The sequence below is a fragment of the Stigmatopora nigra genome, chromosome 2 (assembly GCF_051989575.1).
Source record: "Stigmatopora nigra isolate UIUO_SnigA chromosome 2, RoL_Snig_1.1, whole genome shotgun sequence".
NCBI classification, from domain to species: Eukaryota; Metazoa; Chordata; class Actinopteri; order Syngnathiformes; family Syngnathidae; genus Stigmatopora; species Stigmatopora nigra.
The window spans coordinates 6,248,448-6,274,563 of record NC_135509.1 but is presented as its reverse complement, the minus strand read 5'-3'; the positions used below and the strand labels follow the sequence as shown (position 1 = coordinate 6,274,563).

The window sequence follows — 26,116 nt, the reverse complement described above, 5'->3', positions numbered from 1 at the left end:
ACTCTTTCCAAGAAATAGTGGCCTAGAAATGGATGCTACCTGTATTGGTTTGGATGAAGATTGATTCCTTCAATCGCGCTAGCATACAGAACTAGTTTGAATGGGATGAACGTATCCCCTGTGAGGATAGTGAGAGGGTGGAGGGGATGCCATGTGGTGCTCTGTAGGGGGAAATGAGCAGCAAAACCCTCTCCATTTGACCATTCATCTCTTGAAGGATAACCAGGGGAAAAGAACAACTGGAGGCATCAATGATGATTGTTGCAGGTATTTTAATATTGAAGCATACATATATCTATGTATATGTGTTTGCACTGCCTTCTCAGTGAATTAAGTAGTAGAGCTCCTACAAAGAACTGGTAGAATAACTTTGTTATTTCCAGTAAACGACTCATAAAACTGTTTCAACTCAATTCTCTGCTGGACCAAATAACGGCAGCAAATATAATGTCGTCTTTTGTGAGTTGTTTGCATTGCCGGTCTTGAGTGCACGTCGATATTTTTAATGTAAATATTCCCAAAAATCAGAATGTTTTCATTTTGCATAGAAATCGCCACTGTCTCAGATGTCTCATATGTGAACGTCTTTTTTTTCTTCCTCCCATGAAAGTGTGGCTTCTTGTAAAAAGCAGAGGGTGGCAAAGCATACCCATTGGCATTGAGTCTGTCAGCTGTCTTTGACTGTGGGATTGCAGCTCTCCCTTGTGCACCCATTAAGTTGGGGGAAGGATGGGGGGGGGGGGGGGGGTCAAATTAGTCACCTTGGACCGAATATGTTCAATAGGGTTCATAACTGCTTCTTGGTCCAGTGGTTTGTGGATGTAACACTCTCTAACATCTTTTCATTTGCAATAAATGGCACGAAACAAGTTTCTCAAACATTTTTGATGAATCAATTCTTAAATAATCAGGTACTGATTTAGTGATGATTGATGTGTTTGATTCCACTCTTTTCTGTGCAGTGAAAAGATGAAAAGAAGCTTCTTGTTAATGACATGACTGAGAAGGCAGTGTAAAACATTATGAAAAGCCTACAATATGTGAGTTCTGCATAAAAAGATTTAAACAGGAAAAAACAACAAACAATGTGTATCATCAAATTTAGAAGAATTAGTTGCAATATGCATGTGCCTGGTAACTCACATATATGTATGTTTATCATAGATATACATAGTATGTGTGCTCTTGTTGATAATCCCAATCAATCACGCTCCAGCTGTTCCTTTCACCTTGCGTTTTCCTGTTTCCGTATTCAAATTTTTCTTCCAGAGGGATATGATGTTGTGGATGCGACCTCTTTTCTAAATGACGACATGATAGAGGATGATGATGGTGCCAGCTCCTCTGCCTATGCAGAATTGGAGAGGCTGGAGAGAGAGACGGTGGCTGGTCGCAGTCACCACAGTACTAGCTCCACTGTAACGGCAATCTCGGTGCCCCCAGCAACACCCCCATCCTACAGGGTCCCCCATGCCTCGCCCATGGCCAACACTGAGCCATCTGTCCCCCAAGCCATCCAGGCCTTCAAGGAGTCTGCTAATATGGTCGCTGCCTTCAACATGCAGTGGAAAGATGAAATCTCAGCCATGCGCTATGAGCTGGCCGAGCTACGGCGAGATGTCTGTGGGGAGTTGAAGACATTCAACAGCAATTTCTTCAACTTCACTCAGTGCTACAATATGTGGACTTTGTGCCGGGAGCCATGCAGTGACGGCGCCACGCAAACGCAAGACAGAGTTTCTATCGGAATCCAAGCAGGATCCAGCTGGTCCATTCGACACCATACGCAGGACAAGTCAGTCATGTGTCAACCTGAACCTGCTCCGTTTAGCATCATGGATTTAATGAACCCGCCACGAATTGAGATAATAGAGGGAACCCCCGAGAGTACACCGGAGGGTTCAGGTAGTCCAGCAAGTCCACTTCCAATAGAGGACTTTCCATGGGAGATCAACAAAAAGCAAAGGGTCCCCAAGCCGCAAGAAATGTGTGGCAACACAGGTGGTCACAGAAGTGCCAGTCTCGAACTTTGGTGCAGGAAGTATACCAGTGGGCCCATGTCGTATATGTCCATGTCATTCTAATCACTTCCATATGTCATTGTATAGAACAAGGTGAGGAAGCCATTGTAAACTGTGGTGGATTTACATAAAGAGGCTGTTGTTAGTCCCTTTACTCTGCAGACACAGTCTGTTAACTGTCATACAGGTTAGAAACTTTTTTAACAGCCTCCGAAAGACACCTTAAGTTTTCACCTTTGGATGAAGGTGACACTTGAATGTGAGTGAGATGGTAGCTGATCTTTAGTTCGACAAGTGCCAACAAGAGCAGTGTCCTTTCTCCTCTGTTGTCCTGAATTGCAACAACTGACGAAAATGAAACTCAAACTTTAGGAGTAATTTGAGGAATAACAAGCCGGTTTGTCTCTGCACATGCATCTTAACACACGTTTAGCACTAGTTTCTCCTTTTAGAAACAATAGCTTCAATACCTGCGTATACTGTGAAACATTTTTAAACCCTCAAATTTGAATTATTAGTTTTCTAATGAATGCATCAAAATGATTACTAAATAAGTTATTGTTTAAGTTATTCCAATCAAAGCATTCTATCACAATGGCCTTAGGTTTATTTTATAGAATATGTCCAACAAAAGAAGTGAAAACATACAGTTTGGGATGGACAAATTAACACTAAATTAAAAAAAAAAACGAAAATGTTGTAGCTTAAGGTTCTAAACCTTAAAATGAATGACAGACTGCAGCCTCAATGGAGGAAAATAAAGAACAGCACTTCAAAATGATCATTTAGTATGAATGGTAATGGCTTCAAAAGCTCCATTTGTGTTCTACTCGTGTTTATCTTGTATATAAATGTACAATTGTGTATAGATATATATTCAAATATATTCAAACTCTTACTGTACTGGTTGTACTGGTTGCAGTTTAAAAAAATACTGTGATGGATGACCAATGAGATGGGTTAGTAAATAGTAGTCGATTTGGTTCAAAACCAAACACAGCACCTTTTCCAAACTAAGGCCATTTATTGTTTTCACATCCATTACTTGGGTGGTAGCTATGGTCACTGAAGGTTTGGTGCCTCAACAGTCTGTGTCATTCTCGTTTTGATGGATGAGTGTACAAATTCCCAATGGAAGTGGTAAAACGATCTCAATTTTAACCCTTGCGGCTGAAAACTCAGTCCCCAAATGTAGACAATCAGAGCCGCTGAGGGGCTCTACCTCGCCGACAAGTCCCCACAGGAGCAGTATGGTACCAGTGAATGTACTAACACCGCCTCACTAGTGAAGGTCTAGCTGGCCTCCTGACTAAACGTAATAGGTGGTTATGACATCGCTTATGAAACAATAGTCGCCTGTTAGCCGCTAACATTCCCTCTCGCCATTCATTCACTCCATTATCCCGTTACCCTGTGAACGAGGGCCACAGATAGCAGCCATTTTAAAGCACTTATATCTTGACTATCACAGGACCCAGAAGACGTCTGATGTATCACAGCCCTGACGTAAATGTGAAGCAGTAAATGGGACTACTGTGCTGAAACGTGAGTTTCTTCTGTCTTTGTGCAGCCTGACAGCAATAGTTGCAGCAATTTGTTAGTCATTTTTGCAAGAGATTTTTTGCTTAATACAAACAATTTGTAGTCTGACACCTACAGATGAGTTGGAGAAATTTAGAAGGGTCAATTGACCCTTGTTTTGGATTGGCTGTAATAAAATTGACCATAAGGGAAGTGTGAATGATCCACATTATTCATTTGTTTTCCCCTTTAGAACGATTGTTTTAACAATTACATGGTTTGTACCAAAAATAGAAGACCAATCACCAATAAAGTTCACTTTTATATTGCTAAACTAGCTACTTATCCATTTAATTCTGGAAGATTCAAAATTTGCCGATATGAACACAGTTTTAGAACAAGTATTTCAAATACAGAAAATGCCAAGCAGAACAGAGCCGCAAATTTACTAGTTTACGTTGAGTTGCAGTCAATTTTGGGTTATACGCTAGTTCTTGTATTGAATGGATTATTGACATAACAGAGGTATGCATTGATGTAGTTCAACTTACTACAGCTGACATTGCAGGCATCTAACTACGGCTCAACAGCACTTCTGCAGTTTAGAGTTCAGTAGTGCATTCATCCACCCATCAATTTCAAACATTCAACATAACTCATAATAATCTATTCAACAAGCGATTGGCTGTTATGCCTATCTCTTGGAGTAATATTTTGCTCTAGGAGGTACATTTTGGAACTGAGTGAGCTAAAGTATGTACGTAAAGTAAAGGATGGTTGAAGGCAAATGGTTCAAATTCTTTGTTGTGATAGCCCACATGTGCAATAGTTAAGATCTTCAGTTCTATATCTTGGTGTCAATAAAAAGCAGGTTTTTAAATATTTAATTGAAGGCACATGACTGTGAAGTATCTTGCTTAAACATTTATATACAGTATATATGTACACATCTATAGTATATTTAAAAAGATATTTGAGGGATTTGCAAAGGCATTTCTTAACAATATTTTCTCCGTTGCTGGGGGAAAGGAAGGTGATTTTTAAGGTGCTGGCCAATCATGATGTCTTCAATCCGTATTCATTCATTCTATGCAAATTCTTGGTTCTTTGGTATATTTTTGAGTGAGTTCTAGAAAAGTTGCTCGTGACAAAATAGGATTCTTTTTGGCGACATTTTTTTTCTAATGATGTTGTGAGAAATGCACTCTTTGTTTTCGCCTACCACAATCAGAATTTTTGCTTGTGATTTTCTTTGGTTGTAGCATCATGTACTCACACCGGTAGTTTTTTGATTATTGTTGATTTGATATGCTGTGCAAATTCATATTTTTCTAAAAAAAGAAAAAGGGTATACATATACTGTGTGTGTATAAAATTCAGTAAAGCTATTTGAGTTATATTAAGTTAAAGCCTAATGTCATCCTTTTTTCCAAAGAATATAGTTTAGATCATTAAAGAATAAAGAAATGTAGCAAGGAAAATGAATACAATGGTCTAAAAAAAACTTTTTGAATGAATTAAAAAAAAATAAAAAGAAAAATGATATTTGACCATTAGTGTTTTTACCAAATTATATCAATAATTGGCTGTTAATTCATCACAGTACATTTGTTAAAAAATGGTTGATCACCCAAAGATCTATTGAAATGACTGTGCAAAATCTATGAGTTACATACTCCCTAAATTTATGAATGGATCCTAGATGTACCTGGAAAGCTCAATTTATTCATAATGCCTTTGATTCTAATGCATTTCTTTACAGGCAAATGTGCTTCTCTGTTTTGCATCAGTTATGATGCAATTTTCAGGGATTTGCAGTGTTTCGTGAATCCGATTCTGTTCCTGTTCTAAAACATCCTTTTGGAATACAATTGTTTAGCCTGCATTTGTTAGCTTGTGCTTAAATTTTGTAACTGAATGATAAGTGTAATACTTTTGCTTTCCAATTGGGTTTGCTTACTGTGGTGTTTTCCAACTTTTCTTGGCCTTATGTATTTTTCATGAATTGATATAAAATTGAATTAAAAATGCTTATCATGTTTATGTTGATGTTAATTTAATGGGGATCATAGCTTTACAAATACATTCAACACAAATATTGCATAACCACATCAAAAATACTTCACAGCTATTTTCTCACATTTATTATTATTTTTTATTAAGAAACTTGTCTTTTTTGGGGGTTGGTTATTATTTCCTTTTTCTTTTATTCCCCATTTTAGGCGCCCGTAGCTTAGCTGGGGGGCGTAGAGAGTACGGTAGGTCTGGTAGGGAACAGTTTTATTATTTCTCTTTCTTTTATATGTTTCATACATTTTGTCTGACTCATTGACATTTTTCACTTGGTAGAAAAGTATAAGATGTCATGCTCACGCTAGTGTATTGGAATTGTTTTCATATTGAAGTCAGTTGAGATTTTGGTTACCAGAACTTAATACAAAACAATAGGTTAGTTGTCATTCTGTTAGGATTAGTACTTCATTACATTATTGTTAGAGTCTATTCAAATTTGCATTGTTTCATCCAATTCTGCAAAACAATTTAAAATCATCTTTATTTTAATTCCATATTTTAGTTTTTACCATTTGCCATTTCTTTATTTTGTTTAAATTTGAAGTCTGTTAAGTTCTATTGCTTTAAACACATACACCCTCTTGCTTTTGTTATTTCACAAGATCAATTTTGGCGCATTACTGTATCTATGTCTCTTAAATATACTGGCATGCAGCAAGGCAGGTTATGAAAAAATAATCAGCTCTGTCCTACAAACCATCACAAATCAATGCTCTTATTAAATCTGTGAATATCATCAATGTGGTAGTTACACCACAAAAATGCAGTGGAACCTTTAAGGTCGAATGAAAATAACATTGGATACTTTAAACTCAATCCAAAAGAAGAAAATACTGTAGAACCAGTGCCTAAAAATACTCTGTTCAGAGTTTTGAGATATTACAATGTGTTTCATTTCAGAGGTGGATATAATAATAACAATACATTTAAATTAAGTAATGAATTAAAAAAAAAAACAGTCATTGCAATCTTATCAGATTTGATTAATTACTATGTCACGTATTATATTTTAATGATGATGTGGATATGACGTGACATTATATATTTGTATTTCATCCCCAATGGCTCCAACAAAGTTATAGTTTTTCCCCCAAACAGACTGGAGATAACAATAAAAAAATCTACCAATACTATTCCAGTGCAATGAATCACACTTCACCGAGTTCACTTCAGTAAGTGATGCAAAAGTGACACATTTTCAAGATGCTATGCTAAGATTATATTTAGATATAAGTATGTTTGCTATATTTCAATATGTTTTTATTCATGGCTTGAAAAGATTTGACATTTTGCAATGCCAACAGTCTAAAAAACAGAACCATAGTGTAAGGCCTTATACGTCATTCAGATCACACCCTATAGAGACTGATTTGTATTGGTTTGTTGTGATAAATATCATATATGTAAGGTTGCACCACCTTGCACTCATGGGGGCATCACCACTGTATGTATATATGTATGTGGCGACCAAACAACATGCTTGTTTTATTGTGCAGATATATTCTATATTGACATTTTTAAAAAACCCTACCATTTTAAATGTAAGAAATCTACACATTCACACCTTTAGGTGTTTTTAGATGTCCTCTGTCAAATCATTCATACATTGCTTCATCTGCTCACCCATTTTCATACCTAGTCTGATGCTTGATTGGCATTGGCTAATATAGCCCAAGACATGCAGATGCACAGAATAGATATCCAACATTATTACAGGAAAGCAAGCCATTGGAGGATGCCATCTCTACAGCAGCTCAATAATGACTAACTTCAATGTTAAGTGATACTGTGTACAATGCAATGTTATACATATATATATATATATTGACTGACTAAATGGTAGAGTGCACTATGGTCTAGTTTTTAGCCATTCACTGAGCAAGGACAAATCACTATTGAGCTTAATGAAAAACCTAATTTTGTAAAATATAATGCTGTTTTAGCTTCATAACTTCCAAGTTTCAACTCAGCTTAGTAAAGTCAAAATCTTTGAAAATGTTGGACGTATGTGAACATGGCAGTACAGTGTAACATCACTATATCATAAGGCATTTTGTGATGAAGTAGCTGTTTTCAAGGGTGATACTGATGCATGTTTTTGATAAAAATTGTTTCCCCCCCTACTGTGATTGTCACACGGTCAACACATTCTGTATATAAAAGAATTGCATAGCAAGTAGTTTGGCAAGAGGCAGGGATTAAAGGGTTGCATTTAAAGGATTAGTTTGAATGGTTTCGAGGCTTTAGAAAACTAATATTTATCTTAATCTCAATTTACATAAATAATTGTACCAGCGAAGAAGAAATGAGGCCCATTTAGCAAAACACGCACGTTTCTTCACAATCACTCTGTTCCATCTCCAGCCCCCATGCTCATGCACAGCTCGTCAGTCATTGCACGTCATTAAGCACCAATCCGCCCTAATCTGCGTCAGAGCGGCCTCTCACCAGCCTCTCTGCCAGTCCCACTTGGCAACTGTGGCAAAGACAGCGTCTGGCACGAGTGGACGGAGTCGCAAGGCGGGGAGTGACTGTTCGAACCGTTGCAACGATCAATTTGAAAATTGAAATCCAGATGATGAAAATTTGAAATGAGACTAAATACCAAACGCAAGTCTCTGTAAGTGACATTGTGTTTTTATAGTATAACGATGAATTAATACGATCCATGCTGCAGTCCAGCATGTAGTCGAATTATACTCCAAATGTTTCAGGGTTTTTTCTTCTTAAAACAATGGTTGGTATAATTAAAAATTGAATGTGAAATTCTAATTTCTGAATTGACTTTATATTACTTCATGCAATATGATATCAAGTTGCTGTCTGTTTATAACGCATGACAACTGAAGAATGAATTGTGTTTAAATCATGATACATGGGCAACAAAATGGCTTTTATTCTGATCGACAAATTTTGGCAAACATTTAGATTTTGTTTAAGACATTTTGAGTATATTTTTAATTTAACAAACGTATGGTGTCGTGTAATTGAACGAAAAGTTGCCCATTGTATGATGATATTGGAAGTGGCAAAGGAAACACAGATAAAGCTGGACAACTGTAGCTATTATATATAAGTGTTACTTCTTAAATTATCCATGACTGGTCACCAATTGAACTCTTTAACACTGTAAAATGAGTTAGTACAGTAAATCCACAATAACTGTGTTCCTTTCATGACTGATGTAAGAACAGCATTTTTGCAATGGAAAAAAATACAAATATTTGCATAAGAATTCAGTCTGTTTGGTATGTAAATGTAGTCCCAGTACGTGTGCATTTTTATCTGTGTTACACTTGGACAAGCATTCAATAAGTCGCTCTGCTTGGCTTTTGCAGGCATTCAGTTTCGTCTCCCTACTTCATGCAGTGTGGACCGTGCTCAACCACCACCAGGTATCAGTCAATCGCTATTTCTTAGCTTTTCCTGCAACCAGGTGATTTTTTTTATATGCGGGTACCTTCAGTGTCTGTGCCTATGATTTATTATGTCACATAAAAAAATCTTTATCGAAATGTGTGCTGTGAAAGAAGCTCAAAAGACTTGATCGAAATTCTATTACAGTTTGCTTACATTGGGGTGATATGGACAGTTACCCATCTTTAGATAGTCTGTAGAAAAAAGCTAATGTTTGGGTGTGCCTACTATGGGACTGGAGTGGAACAGTATTGCTGGGAATGTAGGAATGTATTTATGAATTGAGATAGATGAAGAGTTCATAATGCAGTTACTGTAATTCCCATGTTGTTTCTTAACTTATGATGCGGTTTATAGCTGTGCGTGTGTGAGGGAATGGAAGATTCCCATTGTGGTTACACAGCCGATAAATCAGCAGCAAGTACATGATGCTATTGTCAATATGGCGCAATCCCATTGAGGAATGTTTCTAGGATCTTGTAGAATCCATGCCACAAAGGACAAATAAAGACAATTCAGAAGAAAAAAAAGAGGGTGTTAGTAAGTTCTATCTAATAAAGTGGCTGGTGAGTGTAAATCTAAGACTGTGTTGTTCTTATGCAGCTTTTGTTTTGTCTCTGCTTATGCGCTATGTGGATGACATTGTCGCTTCTTTTTAGACAAGCTTTGAGTCATGCAGTCTTGAAATGGCAATGGGTCAGTGTAGAGAAGGAGATAATTAAATCAGGAGCTAGAGTAAAGTTATTATTTGGTGGTGAGTTAGTTGCAGGAGGGCGTCCCTTTGTCTGACCTGTGGTAGACTGATGAGAGATACCTCAGAAACAGGTCAAACGAGACAAAGTTTATTAAGATGTGTCTAAATAGCTGTTGTGAAAAGGGTCCCCAATCGTCTTTTTAGTACATTTCAGTGAAGAAATGGGCACATTTAACTGTGACGGCTTTCGGTTACATACTGTGTGTCATATAAACCTAGCATAATCTCTTCTATCTGTCGACTAAACTGCGCAGTAAACAATCACATTCAAACACAGGCAGATGGAGCTGGCAGCCTGAAAGACTCTTACCGGAATCAATCTTCATTCATTCATTCATCATTCGCCACTGCGCATTCTTGCAAAGGGTTGCTGGAGCTGATCCCAGCTGACTTTGAGCCAAAAAGGCAGACTAAACCCTAAACTGGTCGCCAGTCAGTCGTAGGGTACAGAGAAAAACAGACAACTATTTGCACACACAATCACACTGCTACTGAGATGGACTCGATCCCACGCTTGCCTGCACCAAAGTCAAACGAACCACTACACAATCAGGTGGCTGCCGGAACCAATATTTCAGATGGAATTAGGACGACTTGTAGTTTTAAGTTTCTTAATGATCTGCTTCATTACAGGGCCGTTGGGGATGAAGCAGTCGATATTGGGGAGTGTACTAGCTAACAAAGTTTTATTATGCAATTCTGATGCTTTTGGACAAATATGTTGAGTTTTTATGTTACAGTATGTCTAGTCTACATTTTGTATGATTACAGCTTGGCTTGGGTAATCTTTTTTCTTCTCTATGAGACAAGCTTAATGCACCAAAAGGAGATGCAACATAAAATAACTTTTAAATTGATCTTTTGGAGGGAGAAAAAATAGGTCCACTCATGGATTTAAAGTGGGAGGGAGTGGGAAGATGACACACAGGTAACTGCTCTTACCAAATGAAACGCTGTCTTTATGGATGGAAGCTTGTTGTGATTTGTTGGAAAAGTACTAGATGCTATGGCTTGGTGCCATTAATGGTCAGTATTTCATATCATGAATTTATTGTACTGAAAGGTGTACTGGATTATGAATCATATAATCAATGAATGAGATTATTTCTTATTCAAATGCAGCAGTTAATGTGCATTTGTTATATTTGTGGGTTTAAATGATGAATGTGTGTCGTGATGAGCACTTACTGGGCAATATATATTATTGAAAAATTGATTCTATTGGCACTTAAACTAAGATTAGACAGAACATACCTTTAATTTGTGAGGAAATGTAAATGCCATTGAAAGCATGACTGATTCATTTAAATAAACTTGAAATAAATATAACTTGAATATGATTTCCAAATCGTTACATCAGGTTTTCATTGATGATTAACACAAGGTCAAATTTCATTGGATTTGGGTTTGTAAATTGAATAAAAGTAATATAATCAAAGTGTTGAGAATATATTTAAATCAATAAAAAGGGGGGTGCTTTAGTTTGGAAAAAATGTGGTAGTTAGTGTACTCTATCAGTATCCCCATCATTTTAAGAAGTATTTCTTTTTCAGTGTTCAGTTGGTGGGCACGTCTGCATGAAACATGTTCAGCGTTGAAGTCAGATGGTTGGAAAATGTATAAATAGACAATGTGGCATTTCGTATTGCCTGAGTCACAAAGCTTCATTTTGGAATCCACCCACTGTCTCTTGGAGCACTGTAGCCCCTTGAAGTTGGAAGGAAGTCAAGTCTGTGATGGGATTTGTCCGAACTGAATTCCTGTGGTTTCTTTGCATTTAATTAGCTCTGAGCCAAGTAGTCTGTGTGCTGAGTTCTGTGACTACACTTGTTAATATTGATGCTTGTGTTTCAGAGGCAATACAATGCCTTATCTTTCTTTTTGGACAGTATACGAATAAGTGACAGTCTCAAACAGACAAAGTATCTTCCAACTCATAATTATTCAAAAGTTCAGGTAGGATTTAATCTAGGATTAGGAGTTCTGACCTCAATCGTAGAAAGCAAGTTTAGGGCAAACTATTAAAGGCTTTATGGGCTGAACTCTTGTCTCCACAGGGGTGTAAACTATCATCTTTTTACACTTCCTTTTGACCTACCTGTAGTTTTTGGTGTTCTAATACCACTGTTCACAGCACTGATCCAATGAATTTTCTAAAATGTCTTCTGTCCCCACATTATTGGACTAAAAATCATGAATTCCATCTGGAAGAAAACGTCTCAACTATTTATTTGCAATTGAGGGAGCAAATCACCGCTATTAACCTTCATTTCACTGCTCCGGTAATCACACTTTATACACAGGTGCTTTGCAACTTACACCAGCATCTTGTCAGTGATTTATTACCCTGCTCAAAATGCTTGAGCTTCCATCATGCTTTTCAAACCAAGGTTGGCTCTAGCTTGTGGGATTTTTTTGTTAAGTTTTGGTTTTATTCATTCTCTACCCTTGTTTTGCTTTGTCCTCGTCCTGTCATCCTGCTTGTGCTATCCAGCGGTGTCATATCCTCCTAGTTACAAGAAGACTCCACCTCCTGTGCCCCCGCGCGCCACCACCAAGCCTCTTATCTCTGTGACAGCCCAGAGCAGCACTGAGTCCACCCAAGATGCCTACCAAGAAGGGAGGCAACCGCGAGGTGGCCTATGGGCCACCGACAGCCTCGGCCGTCCTATCTACAGCTCCATGGACAGCCTGGACAGCTCCAAAGCGGTAAAGATGGCCATGGAGGCTGCGGCACCCAAAAGGCACTCGTCTTTGGGCAGCCACACTTCCATCCAGACATGTGACAAGGCCGTGTTGGTATCCAAGGCGGAAGAGTACCTCAAAACCCCAAGATCCTCTATCGGGATACAGGTATGTACACTATAACGTGTGGACTCTTACAATGACAGTCTTCTTAATCTTATATGAGTAAGATGTTAGATGTACTATGTCAAACGTAGATTAAAAGACCAATTACAACCAAACTGAAAGACCATTTCATCAAGTGGCACCCGAATATCGCGGCTTAAACTTTCCTGGCTTCACTACATGGGGCATTTCTTTCTGGGGAATCATTATTATTAATTTTAATTAGATCTTTTTTAAAGTTCATAGAAATGTGAAAATCCACACTGAAACTCACCTGTCTTCCGCTTCCTACTACACACTTTCGTTTATCACGGCCATGTCTGGTCTACATTAACTGTGATATACGAGGGATTACTGTACATTTTTCTTTACATACTGTATTATCACCATGCATCCAAGTCTACCAGGTTTGGACAATTATTTGCATTGAAATAGGCCATGCTGTAGTTTTTTTCCAAGCTACTTAAGTAGGTCCTTCTGCAGATGTGCGGTGTCACATTAATAGGCTGGATGTTATTTGAATACTCTTTGCTTTAAATGGCAGTTTGTGGAGCCGGTGTGTCGTTGGGAAGGTCATGTCATGACTTTAACATGTTGCGGAGACGTGGAGTACAATGCTTCTTTAAAGGCACCAAGATTTGCTATTTTACAATTATTATAACAATTGGGTTCTGTTGATGCTTATATTTCTAGTTGAAGAAAACATTCAATCACTTAAAGAAAGCATACTCACTGTCTAAGGTGAAATGTCATTGTTGTCTTGCAGGCATTCAGGGACGAGTAGAGAATAAAAGTCGAGAGAAGGCCAGCAGACAAAAGTGCCTCTTGGCCCACGAGTGAAGGTTCTAGGAATAAAAATAAAAAAAGTGTCAGAGACGAACTCGATTTGACAAAACAAATTGTACTAAACCACAGCAAATCCAAATGTATAGATTAATGTATAGATGTATAAAACATTTACATTCACAATGTCGATTCAGACATTGTTATTCACATGATCATATTCATATTCTGGTTATAAAATCTATTTGTGTCACCTCTTTAACAGGTGGAAACTGTGACAGACTCCGAGACTGAAAGCAAAGGTCTTCCTCAGTTTCACTCTATAGGTATCCAAGTGGAGGATAATAAAAGGTATGCTTGCCATTCCCTTTTTGTTACATTTCCTGACTATTTACCTTGTCCTGGATTCATATTCATATACAATGCTATTCTATACTAATCAAATAACCTTTGCACGTTTAGGCGAGGGCGGATCAAACGCTCCAACAGTGTTACCACTGCAGTGCAAGCCGACATGGAGCTAGAGGGCTTCCCTTCCATGGAAGATAAGGGTTTACAGTTTGGGGGCGCCTTTGGTCGCCATTCCGAGCCAAGCACCCCCACCCAGTATGGAGCCATCCGCACAGTGCGCACACAGGGGCTATTTAGCTACAGGGAGGACTATCGGCCCTCCAGCGGGCCTACTAGCCCTCAGCCTGAACCCTGGTTGATTGAACCCAGCCTAGAGGCCAGTGAATCGGGTCGAGTGTCTCCTCTTCGCAGGGATGGCGGCTGGTTCATGCAACTTCTTCATAATGAATCCAAAAGAATGGAGGAATGGTGTAAAGAGATGGAAAGGGAGGCTGAGGAGCATGATCTGTCAGAGGAGAGTAAGCATCCTTTTTTCTTTACTGTTTTGCATGACTACAGGATGATGGTTCAATTTAAATCTGCATTACTTTTAAGTCATACTAAGGCATGGAATCTTAATGAAATCTAAAGTATCCAAAATAATAGTCATTAAATGATCACCATCAAGAATTCTGTAAATTATGTGGATGCAATATGATATATTAGGAGAAAATGTATGAACTGAGACTGTATTGGTTATTTTCACTATGGTAAATCAATTTTAGTCAAAAGATATAGCTCCATATTATTTTGTTGATGTTATTGTTAGACTCTTTCTAATTTTTCCAGTTCTAGGTAAAATTCGGAGTGCTGTGGGAAGCGCTCAGCTGCTAATGTCCCAAAAGTTCCAGCAGTTTTACTGGCTATGTCAGCAAAATCTGGTGAGTGATGGTCAACAACAACCACATATTCACATTTAAAATCTACCTCAGTGTCAGACAGTCTGAAAAGACTCGCATTATGAGTAGATGTACCTTTCTTTCTCCTCCTGAGCTTTGACAATCGTGTTCGTCCTCCAGCAATAGACCGCAGCAATCAATATTGAAACGTTCCCTCTGCCGCCATCGAGCCCTGTGAGAACGAAATGGGAATTCCAATCAGAAGGACTAGAGCCCTTCCATTAATGCACATAGGCAGCAGCTAGAATTAGGTCTCAGAGTCTGAATAATGGGCTCCCACTCCATCTTACAGCTTTGTCCTTATGTCCTTACACCAGGGGTAGGGAACATATGGCTTGCGTGCCATTTGTGGCTCTTTTGATGGGTGCATATGGCTAACGTGCAAGCCAGTATGTACCTCTAGCGTCACTGTAATCTTATTTTTTTCCTCATTAGTATCCCTTGTGCATGTATAATCTCACTGATACATTGTTAAAATAATTCTGACACTTAGTGTACTTTACTTTTACTTAAAATCACATTTTCATGTATTTTCAATATTACATTTTGAGTATGGCTCGTACTAATAACATTTAAAAATATGCACTATTTCACAGCTCTGGAGTCCTGGGTTCAAATCCACAAACTCTAAGTATGAGTGTGAGCATGAATGGTTTTCTCCCTCGGCTGGCCACCGATTGGGATAGGCTCCAGCACCCCCTGTGACTCTAGTGAGGAAAAAGTGGTTCAGAAAATGAATGAATGAATACATGATTTCTGGCTCTCTGTCAAAAAGGTTCCCATCCATGTCCTAAGCATTGCATACATACGCTTACATATAGATCTGTTTGTTTGTTTGTGTTACTGTTTTTGTGTGTGATTGTTTTGAACAGCATCAGCAGCTCGCAATCCATTTCTAAATTCCGCGAAAATTTGTATTGCAAGTAACAAAGGTTATTCCATTTTTTATCCCCCAACATGTAGTGTAATTGGCGTCGTTCCATTTAATCACGAAAGCAAACCGATCTTGATTGACTCTTAAATCGATAACATTAGCTGTCTCCACAAAATAAGATTTTAGGTTATACTCATCGTTAATAATAAACCTGTTAAATATACACGCAGTTTGCAAACCCCCGAAGCTAGTCATGTCATATTATGATTCAAAATTCCCTAGTGACGTATCTACACATCATATGATAACTTTTCTTGACGGGAACGCTTTAGTTGTCATTCAGAAACTGAGCACAAACACGATCTATTAAAATAGAAAAGGATAGGTGAGGGAAAAACTTACTTTTGTTTGCACTTGGAGGACAATATAAATGTGCATCATTATGATTGTCGCTCTCCAGGTACGCATCTGTGACGTAACACTTGCGCGTCAAATTCATAATACTAATGGGAACGTTTCCATCATTTATTTTGCTTAACTATCTTTAATGACCATTAAAAAAGACAACAGTGATATATTCTAGGGCACGACCGCCACCATCAGTCATGGATGTGTAGTTAACCTTTTGTGAATAAGGAAATCCTAAACTTTTTCATTTTTTTCATCTGTTAAAAACGATTAAAGTTCACTGATATTTAATTTAATCTGAATTAAAAAGGTCTGGCTGTGTATTATTATTTTCCCATCCTCTTTAGAGCAAATAACTTTGTGCTTTGGTCATCACATAGTCACATCAAAGTTCCGAGTCGGTGTTAATTTTATTTTAATATTCAGGTTCAGTGTACAGCCATGTATATTTTAAAAAACTATATAAAAATGAAGCTATATCAACTCACAATATGAAAATCATAACCTGCATATATTAAACACAGGAACAATGTTAACTATTCGTTTTAGAACAGGGGTGGCGAACACGCTGCTCTCGAGCCTCATGTGGCTCCTGGCCGAAATGAATGTGGCCCTTTGCCTAGTTTAGACTTTTCCCTTATTTCTATTCACTCTTAAAACAAATAAATAGTATTTAAAACCTGATTTAGATTTGTATTTTTTGATGCTGTTCTGACATCACATGCTCTTTGACGGTCATAATTTTTAAAAAAATTGCTCTTTGTGTCAACATAGTTCGCCACCCCGGTTCTATTACATCAACAATTATTTCCTTGCAACTCTGCATTTATTCATCTGTGTATGTTTTGTCAAAGTATATTTTCGAGAAAACGCTTGCCCACAATCAGAACAAAAAAACTTTTCTCCAGTGTGTATCTTTATGTGCCTTTTCTGTGCCGTTGGATGAGAAAAACTTTTTTTGCACACTGGACAGGAGTACGGTCTCTCCCCGGTGTGCGTTCGAATGTGATGCGCCAAACTGATTTTTTGACTAAATCGAATACCGCAGATTGAGCAAGGAAACGGTTTCTCTCCAGTGTGTACTCGCATGTGGGTCAACAAATTGCCCTTTATTGAAAATCTGTGACCGCACACTGAGCACTTGAAGCGTTTTTCAGAAATCAGTGCGTTCTTGCTCTTCACCAATCTGGAACGATCACTAAATGATAAATCTGGTTTCTCTCCTACGTCTGTTAAAAAACCTGGATAAGGTATTACTGAAGAGTCAGATTTGTCTGCCAAGTGAATGATCATGTGACTTCTCAGATTCTTCTTGGCACCAAAAGTTTTACCACACTCAGAACATTTCCAGTGTGTGCTGTCGGGGCGACATGCCAAAGCATCTTTTGAGAGTTTATCACAAGTTTCAAGTGGATTTGGAAGTTGAGTCCATTTGTTCAACTCACCTTGATCGAGATCAACCTGCGATCTCGAAACACCAGTCAAAGGACAGTCAATAGTGTTGTTTTTTTCTTCCGGGTTGAAACCAATGTTCCACTTATCCGCCTCTTCTGTCCACCCATTTTCGATATCGATTTGCTTGATCAACACAGTGGGTGAGCTACACTCTACCCTTTGTGGTTGGGAGGTCAAGGTGAGGCACGTTGTGGATCGGTCATCTTGCTGTTCTGGAGGAAGATGTTTAACTGCATAACACAAGATGACAAGCTCCAGATCCTTATTCAGAATATAGTCATATATTGACAGGGTGATGGAATGTTGGAAGTAGATTTATTACCTTTCGGGTGTTCATCATCAGGGGCAGCAGAGCAAGGGTTTGATCGTGGACGGATTCGGCTGTCTTCTTGCGATTTCCCATCAGCGTCTCTCGTCACGCGTTGACTTGAGCTGCTGCATTTCTTTCCTTCATACTCGGTTTTCAAGATGACAATAGGACAAGGCAACCCCAACTGTTTAACATGGTCGTCTTCTTCTTCTACGTCTTCATTTTTGGTGGGTTTGTGTTTCTTCGGTTCCACGATTGAGTTCCATTCCTGCTGTTCAAGTGGGAGAACTTTATGGACATCTGCAAGACATAAATACATATTGTGAAGAGAAACTTGCCTTGGAAACATGTTAGTCTTTCCATAAGAAAATCTGACAATTTTCACAGTCTCAAAATAGGATATGAAGCCCCCCTACAGTGTTTTTCAACATGATTTCCTTTACAATGTCTCTTGCCAATTGTGGAAAGCAGGTTTGACTTGCCTTTCACGTTTTTTCTTATTTGACAAAGGAGAGGGGCGTCACTTGTTTCTATAATTTGATTTGGATGTGAAACAGTGATCATACCTGATTTTCGTGCATCATCTCTAGAAGTAAAAACGGAATTAAGCTGTTGACGTTGTCTCTCATTCTCCTGTTTTGAACGACAAAGTTCCTCCTCGTACTCTGCGATGGTGCTTGCAAAAACAACAGCGATTTCTTCCACAGCCGCACTTAATCGTGCATTCAGCAATGCTCTTAGCATTTCTACTTTACTCATTTCTGCAGGATAATGTCAAAAAAATATTGTACACTTACGCTGTGTGGCGTTGACAGACGTTTTCAAGCAAAAAAAATTGCTAGATTCCCGACTGTCTTGGCTTCCGTAAACGTCACACAATACGTCAATACATATTTGGGAGACGCGCATGTTCATCACATACCACTGCAAGACTTGATGGGGGGTTTTGATACAGTTTGAGCTTTAAATATGTCTTTTTTATCTCTACAAGATATCAGTAGTATTTTTCTTATGGTTTCAGGACAAAGTAGCATGGGAGGAAGGGGTGGGTGGGGGCTCACCTCTGGATGAATGGGGGTCCTGTCAGATTTTGCTCCCTTATCAGATTTTGCTACCTTCTCAGATTTTCTGCAACATGACAATGATGTTAAATAATTCTGAACAAAACTATAAATCAGCTGTATGCTCAGTATAAAGGGCTAAGAAGACAACCTTGGTTGGGGGTGTCCAAACTATTCCCCAAAGGCCCCCGTGGTGGAGGTTTTTGTTCCAATTGATTCAGCACTGTTTAACCAATAATTAGATTTTTTGGTGGCACTGATTAATGGATAATGAAGCCTGTAAAAAATGTGAATATACATCTGATCATGTGATTGTTTGTGTATTTCATTGAATCTAAAAACAGGATCCCAGTGCCATGCCCAGACCAACATCTCAGGACCTGGCAGGATTCTGGGACCTCTTGCAGCTTTCTATAGAAGACGTCACTGCCAAATTTGAAGAGCTGCAGCAGATCAAGAGCAACCAGTGGCAGCTAATGGACATTTCTGAGAAAAAGGTATGAGTGCCTCCTCAGATTCAGCAAAGTTCTTATAAAAATATGTGTGGAATTGCGCAATTATTAGTGATGGTAATGGTGATGAATGATCAAAGTCAGGTATTGGGTAACAATTGGTGATGACCTAGCTGTCACCATACTCAACTCGAGTTAATCCAGACTCAAAGGTGGTCTTAAATTTCGGCCAATACGGTAAGTACTGTCACTGCACTATAAAATGTCATTACACTGCCAGATGCATATCAATAAGTAATAATCTCAGACTTCTTATTCTGACTACTTATTTGTGCATTTTATGTTGAAGCTTTAAATCTCATATTAGGATTCAATGGTTCAAATTATTTTGGATTTGTGGTGTATGCAGTACTTTTAACTATATGTACGTACCATAAAACTTAACAAAATACCAACATTTGAGATTTAGTGATCCAGATTTTACCAAACTGTAGAAAAAGAATGATGCCATCTGTAATAAATTGATCAGCTGATACCACATCTTCTCCTTCCCAAGGATCGAAAGTGGCTTCCTCTTCTTACCAAGAGGCCCACTAGAGGACGTGGCGGCATGGTGCGGGACCGATCCCTAGACCTTCAAGACCGCCAACGTCAAGAAGCCCGCAGACGACTAATGGCGGCCAAACGTGCGGCGTCGTTCCGACAGAACTCAGCCACCGAGCGGGCCGACAGCATCGAGATCTACATCCCGGAAGCTCAGACGAGGCTTTGAGGTCCACATCCTCTATCTCCTCTCTGCTCACATTTTTAAATCCCCATCCAACACCAGCTCTTGGCATCACATCTAAACGTCCATCATCCACTTTAGGAGGTCTCTCGGTTACTTAAAACCATTTAAAAATGTGTCCTCCATCTCAGTTAAACTCCTAATTATCAGGGGTGTGGTGCTTAGAGCAAGCTTAAACAAACTTTACCCCATCAGTTACTAATAGTTCATAAAGAGCATTGTAGGAGAGCTGCTATTTCCCCAAATCAACATTGAATTTTATATAGATCGCCATTGTAAGTACCAAGAGTTGGATCACTGAAAGAGTCCATCAGAATAGTTGGAATCCTTAAAATATGATAACTGCAGAATCCAATATGAAAAAAAACACACTGCCATTTCCACCTTCATCCATTTCTCTCACGAAACAGATATTTCTTGTTTGCTGCTCGTCTATAAACTAAAGAAGTCGCCGAGAAGGAGAGTACGGAACAAAGCATTTTGCGCCTTACGACATTTATGTTTGTATTTCCAAGGGAAATGTAGTTTATGAAGCTCATGTGATAATGTTGCAGTTGAATTGCAAAGGACAGTTGTTGTTTTTTTTTTTTGGTTGTTTTTTTTATCATAACAATCAACATGATTTATCTGTTTGGCTATTGTGATGAGTACACACTTCCAAACTGCATTTAATATTAACACAGAATGGTAGGTTGATTTAACAGCATTTGTAATCGACTGATTAGGGCATGCTTCTGCGTTTTGCTCCAATGAAACACACAGAAAAAACGTCATTTAGTCCACAAAAAAACAAGCGCAAATGACACTTTAACAAGGGTCAGTTACTAATGGTAAATGGTGCTGCTTTTTACTCTCCAAGTGTTGTCCTTAATCCGGGCCTACGTGCACACACACAGACACACTCAAGGACTTTTTAAACCAGAGATTTATCAATATGGTGCCCATTGTTTTTGCGCTGATGTGTGTGAGTGTGTGTGTGCTCCATTGTGACGAGGAAGGATCATCTTTGCAATGTGCTCGCCCTCAGATATAAGTCTTCTGTGCAAAAAAAAACAAACTAAAAGAACGTTGGAGATATATTTTTGAGACACTCCATACATTAACCTGTTATATATCAGTCAAGGGGGGGAAAGTATTAAAGATGTGCACATACAATACATTATTAAATAACTAAACCAAACTATTTTAAAATTATTTAAATTGTTTACTATCTTTGGAGTTAAGTCTATTTTTTTATTTATATGATCTTACTTTAGGAGAGGATTAGCATGGAAAGTTGTAATTAAGAAAGTCATGTTTAAATGCCATATTGAAAGGTATGGTATTCTTTGTTGATATTTAAATTAATCTAGAAGTTGTTTTTATTTGTCTTGCTTTCATAAGGCTAGGGCTCATTTCCCCAATTTGCACATTAACAGAGGTAATTGAGCTTAAACGTTAAAGATTAGTTTTGTAATCATTCATATGGAGCACTGAGTTGTGTCTATATCAAGTTTTAATCATGTATATTAAGCTTTATTTAATCGTTCAAATCTGACATGCTTGTTTTCAACACTCCTTGTGGTGGGGAAAATTCAGAAAACATTCACTTACACTTTTAAGGGATGATGCGATGGCTCTTATTGGGGAAATTTGTGCTCATCATGGTCACCCAGTAGATGAAATAGGCAAGATTGTTTGTTGGAACCTGCGGAACAGTCATTAGAAATAGAACTGAAGTGAACTTTAATGGCATTTATACAGATTTACCATGATAGAAGCATTTAAGATTGCAAAAAATCACTTTTAATTCAAGTATTTTGTGTACCTGACCACACTGCACTTCACTTTTATATGCTGGTGCTCCAACCATGTTGCTATCATTGTTGTAGTATAAGTTGAGTAGATTTATTCATGTGTATTGACAACAGTGGCTAATAAGTATAATAAAGGGTATTTCAAAAAGAATACCAAAATGATCATGCAATGTCAAAAAGAAAAAGAAACATAACAATGTTATGTTTATGTTTTGGACGTTGCATTATGACTTTTGCACATTCTTTTTGAAAAACCCTTTATGGTTACAATATATTTAATTTCACACTTCATTTTTTAGTCATAAACTACAAGGACTCAACTATTTGTATACCATCAATTTTGCATATTGTCCCCTTTAATGCTATTTAAGTACATACAAGTCAGAAAATGTATTTTTCCCTGCCTAACCTGAGCCATTGGGCATTATAGCAAACTAAACTTACTGTACTGTGTTCTTCATATTATAATAGACATTCAAGTCCATATTTTAGTCTATGTCCATAATAATAGGAGGATTATAGAAACAAATCATGTGGACTTCTGCAAGCTAAGTATAGTTTTATAAATTGTATGTCGAAAGTTTGTTAAGGGTGGCATGTTTTCGCTACCTAACTTTAGTTTAATACACAAAAGTGTCTCGTTCAAATTCTTCCAAATCTAATGTAGGTCAGATAAGTACCAACTATGCCCTTAACTGTTCTCATATGTTTAGAAGCATACATTATCTAAAATGTGTGAGATATAACACAAAAGTAGGACTAATGACATCAAGGGCTTCTGCAATTTAGAACCAAATTTTGTCCATATAGTCTACATTTCTGGATTATATTCATTTTTTGGCCAAATGTCAAATTCTACTGGCCTTAAACACAACACTTCTGAATGTAGGTGCTCTAAAACATGCAAAAATGTTAATTTGTATGAAACCTGGGCATTAAAAATATATTTTATATTATTTAGATGTAACCCTTGCCACAGCAACAAAAAAGTGTCACTTGGATCTTAAAAAAACTCTTTATTTTATTTCATTTTTCCCTCCAGTTAACACAAAGCCCTAAAACAGCCATCTAATAATTGCATGGAATATGTTCAGCCACATATTCCTCCCACCTTTTACCAAATTAATCATTAAATTAATATTTAAACAGTACTTCCAATGTTAAAAATAGTCTGTTCATGACCATCTTGTTACTCCATGTGTTAATATTTAAAGCTCAAGAGCAAAATGTACCATTTATTTTGATTACCTCATTTAAAAAAAGGTTTTATTTCAGCTCTCTCCATTGTAGATAATCAAGTGGTGAGAATTTCTTGTCAAATTTGATAACAACTATAACATTGCATCACATACCGATCTTGTATAGCAACTACTTTTCTTCAAGAAAGTGTGTATGTGTAGTCTTTTGTGTTGAAAAATTTACAGGGTTTTGTGCATTACTTCTGCATGTGTGACTTGTACATGCAGACACATTTACACTAACTGGAATCATGCGGGGCTATTAGTATAGAATATAAACATATAGAATTGTGTTACCATGTGCATAATCAAGATGACAGCCAAATATATTTGTTATGAGGGAGCTTTGGCAATTATGTACATGACAATTCTTCAGGTGCCTTAAAGTGTGGATGGGCATGTGGGCGGCTGTGGTGGATACACTGCTTTTACTGCTGCTTCTTTTTTGAGTGTTACAAAGGGCTGTAACCTGGGCCGAGTCAGACCTCACCCACATTGCTTTTAGAGGAGTGGGGGTGCATTATTTTACTATACGGTTGAATTGTGTTAAGAGACTGCTGGTCAAATGAGGGAAAGCAACAGAGCTCTGCTTTTCGATGATTAGTTTTGGGAAGAAGAGTTAAAGTTGAAGGATGTGAAGAATAACTTGTCAACCAATGATGCTTATTCCACCATAAAATGTGTGTTTTTGTGGTCTTTTTGGGTGTAACCATTAAAAAATCAGCTAATAATATACAGGATAAAATAAACAGTACTTCTGAGGTTAATTCAATCAAACTAATTGTATCTCAAATCCTCTGTTATTATTGAAATTATTAAAAGCACCATTAAAACATATTTAAACCTGTTAAACTAATGAATAGCATTCTACAGTACTGTGATGAATAAAAACTACATTTAAAAGTATTTAAAATGTGATATTTGTTTGGTTTAATCAACTTACCTGCTTCTACTGATGTGTTCACTTTGACCACAGGGAAGCATATACACAAATTTGCTGGTGAAACAATAAGATGATTAAGCTAGAGTAATACTACCGTATTTTCAGGACTATAAATCGCAGTTTACTTACTTTTTCTGACTCATACTTATTATACAAATTTTTCACACATTATTATATCATTTAACATGTTATTTTCACACTGATTGTTAATTTCAACAATGGCGGTGGGTGAACATTTATCTTATCCCCTCAACAGTCGTCATGGCAACCCTGTAGAATTACCTGTGTTGAAAAGGGCTTACACATAAATTAATATTACTTTACAAAACTTCTTTTGCAAAAAAAAAAAAAAAAACACATTCAGCCTGCTATTGACTATAATCTAATTATTTACTTAATTTTAAATGAAATGTCTGTGCTTTATCTTGGCTTTTATCAACTAAAATTCCCCAAAAATGCGACTTACGTTACGCTTTCCCTTTTATTGTACATTTTTCAGCTGGTACGACTTATACTCAGGTGCGACTTATAGTCCGAAAAATATGGTTGTTGTTTTTCCAAGTAGCTGTCTCTATTGTAACGATAATTGAGTGTGAGCAACTCGTAGGCTCGTGTTTTTACCTCGCAGCGTTTCAAAAGGGGATTGGCACAAACTCTGCAGCTGGCCTTGAAGGCCATGATTGAGTACTATGCAGCATTAGTATAAGTGTGTACTGTACAGCATGTGTGTGTGTGGGGTTAGGATCTTGTTTTGGGTGCCAAGTGCATCAATTAACGACACCTCAGAGATATTCAAATTGGTGCTGAATGAACGGTATATCTTTTTCTTCAAGACAAACACACACATGCTCGAAAATGCTAGACGCCGCCCCAACTGGTCGAGCTCAAACCAAGCTTATTTTCATTCTTATTTTGTGCACTGCAAAGATGTCCTTCTCATATTATGCTCTCTCTCCTCATAAAAGCATCACTTGATCATCGAAACACTGCTTTATCTGCTCCTTAAGCAATAAGCTTAGTTTACATGCTTAATATATGGGTGATGATTCCGTTTATTTTGGAGTGTGACTCACCCCACACTCTGCTTTTTTAGCACAATATGGATGGTTATGTCACCGCTTTTAATACATGTTTTCTTCAATTATAGATTTATGAGGCGAGAGAGCAGTCACACTGTTGTTTGCCTTTGGTGGAGAAGTGTGTCGTGTTGTATACATTGGTAGAAAATAATTGAATAAAAAAATAATAATCATTTAAAAAAAAAGGCTGTTTCGGAACGTGGTGGCGTTAAAGATGGTTATTGTCATTCTATTTTGAATTGTTGAGAAATATGAGGATGAATTTAAATGCCAAATATTCTGTATTTGTACAAAAAATATACATATATAAATATATATAATATATGCCTAATTTGAATAGAATTATTTGAAGCGCTTGACCATGTTTTTGTTGTTTTAAAAACGTTTCTTTGTCCACATAATTTTCTAGGCTCTTCAAATAGCATGCAGGGTAGTGAAAATGAATGTATTATTTAGTGTTTTATTGCTGGTCAGTATTACAGCATTCTAGAGATTGGTTAGTGCTTATAAGATTCTTTTCAATATGAAATGTTCCTTTTTTTTGAGGTTGCTTTACCCCTGGAGACTTTTAGAATTTTTTTTAATGCAAGTTTAGATTCAACAATTCATTTCATGTTATGATTTATTTTTTGTTTTCTGTTTAAAAGTATAATTTGACTCTTTAAAATACTGCCATCCACCATGTGTAAATAAAGATGCAAATTAAACTTTTTGAAGAAAGCAGTTGTGAGATACTTGCGTCTTCTTTCAAAGGAATTCCAAAGTTTGAAATGGTTGCTATTTTTTTTGCTGGATTAAATTAGTTGAGGTGCCATCATGTTTTTGTTTTGGTTTGCTGTTGAGTTGGTCTTCAATTTAATTTCAAATGGCTTTAAAAATCTTCATGCCTTAAGCAGTAGGAACCTTGACAAAGGGAAGTCAATAGTGAGTATAGATATAGTTTCCATGACAACAAATGCTGGCTACACGTTGAGCAATAAATTGAAAAAAAAAACATTCTAAACT

General features: G+C 37.4%; 2 protein-coding genes across 13 annotated transcripts in view; one reads left to right on the top strand and one right to left on the bottom strand.

The window, feature by feature from the left end:
* The window catches only part of LOC144193252 (uncharacterized), a 42,343-nt gene extending 23,726 nt beyond the window's left edge, over positions 1-18,617 (bottom strand). For 3 of the 6 annotated variants that reach the window (XM_077712025.1, XM_077712027.1, XM_077712028.1), the window contains exons 1-5: positions 18,322-18,617; positions 17,768-18,055; positions 17,436-17,675; positions 14,784-14,880; positions 13,370-13,481 (exon numbers count right to left, since the gene is read on the bottom strand). In XM_077712025.1, the coding sequence (XP_077568151.1) occupies positions 13,373-13,481; positions 14,784-14,880; positions 17,436-17,675; positions 17,768-18,055; positions 18,322-18,514 (927 nt within the window). In that variant the 5' untranslated portion in view covers positions 18,515-18,617 and the 3' untranslated portion in view covers positions 13,370-13,372. Of the gene's footprint in view, positions 1-13,369; positions 13,482-14,783; positions 14,881-16,381; positions 17,676-17,767; positions 18,056-18,321 lie in introns of those variants that run through there. The other 3 variants (XM_077712029.1, XM_077712023.1, XM_077712024.1) reach the window with 3 other exon arrangements.
* dlgap2b (discs, large (Drosophila) homolog-associated protein 2b) overlaps positions 1-25,834 on the top strand; it is a 52,775-nt gene extending 26,941 nt beyond the window's left edge. For 2 of the 7 annotated variants that reach the window (XM_077712008.1, XM_077712012.1), the window contains 8 exons: positions 5,765-5,809; positions 8,954-9,010; positions 12,281-12,639; positions 13,685-13,770; positions 13,882-14,288; positions 14,599-14,690; positions 19,161-19,313; positions 19,825-25,834. In XM_077712008.1, coding sequence (XP_077568134.1) covers positions 5,765-5,809; positions 8,954-9,010; positions 12,281-12,639; positions 13,685-13,770; positions 13,882-14,288; positions 14,599-14,690; positions 19,161-19,313; positions 19,825-20,040 — 1,415 coding nt within the window. In that variant the 3' untranslated portion in view covers positions 20,041-25,834. Of the gene's footprint in view, positions 1-1,269; positions 5,586-5,764; positions 5,810-8,953; positions 9,011-12,280; positions 12,640-13,684; positions 13,771-13,881; positions 14,289-14,598; positions 14,691-19,160; positions 19,314-19,824 lie in introns of those variants that run through there. The other 5 variants (XM_077712011.1, XM_077712013.1, XM_077712010.1 and 2 more) reach the window with 4 other exon arrangements.
* The last annotated feature ends 282 nt before the right edge of the window (positions 25,835-26,116 follow it).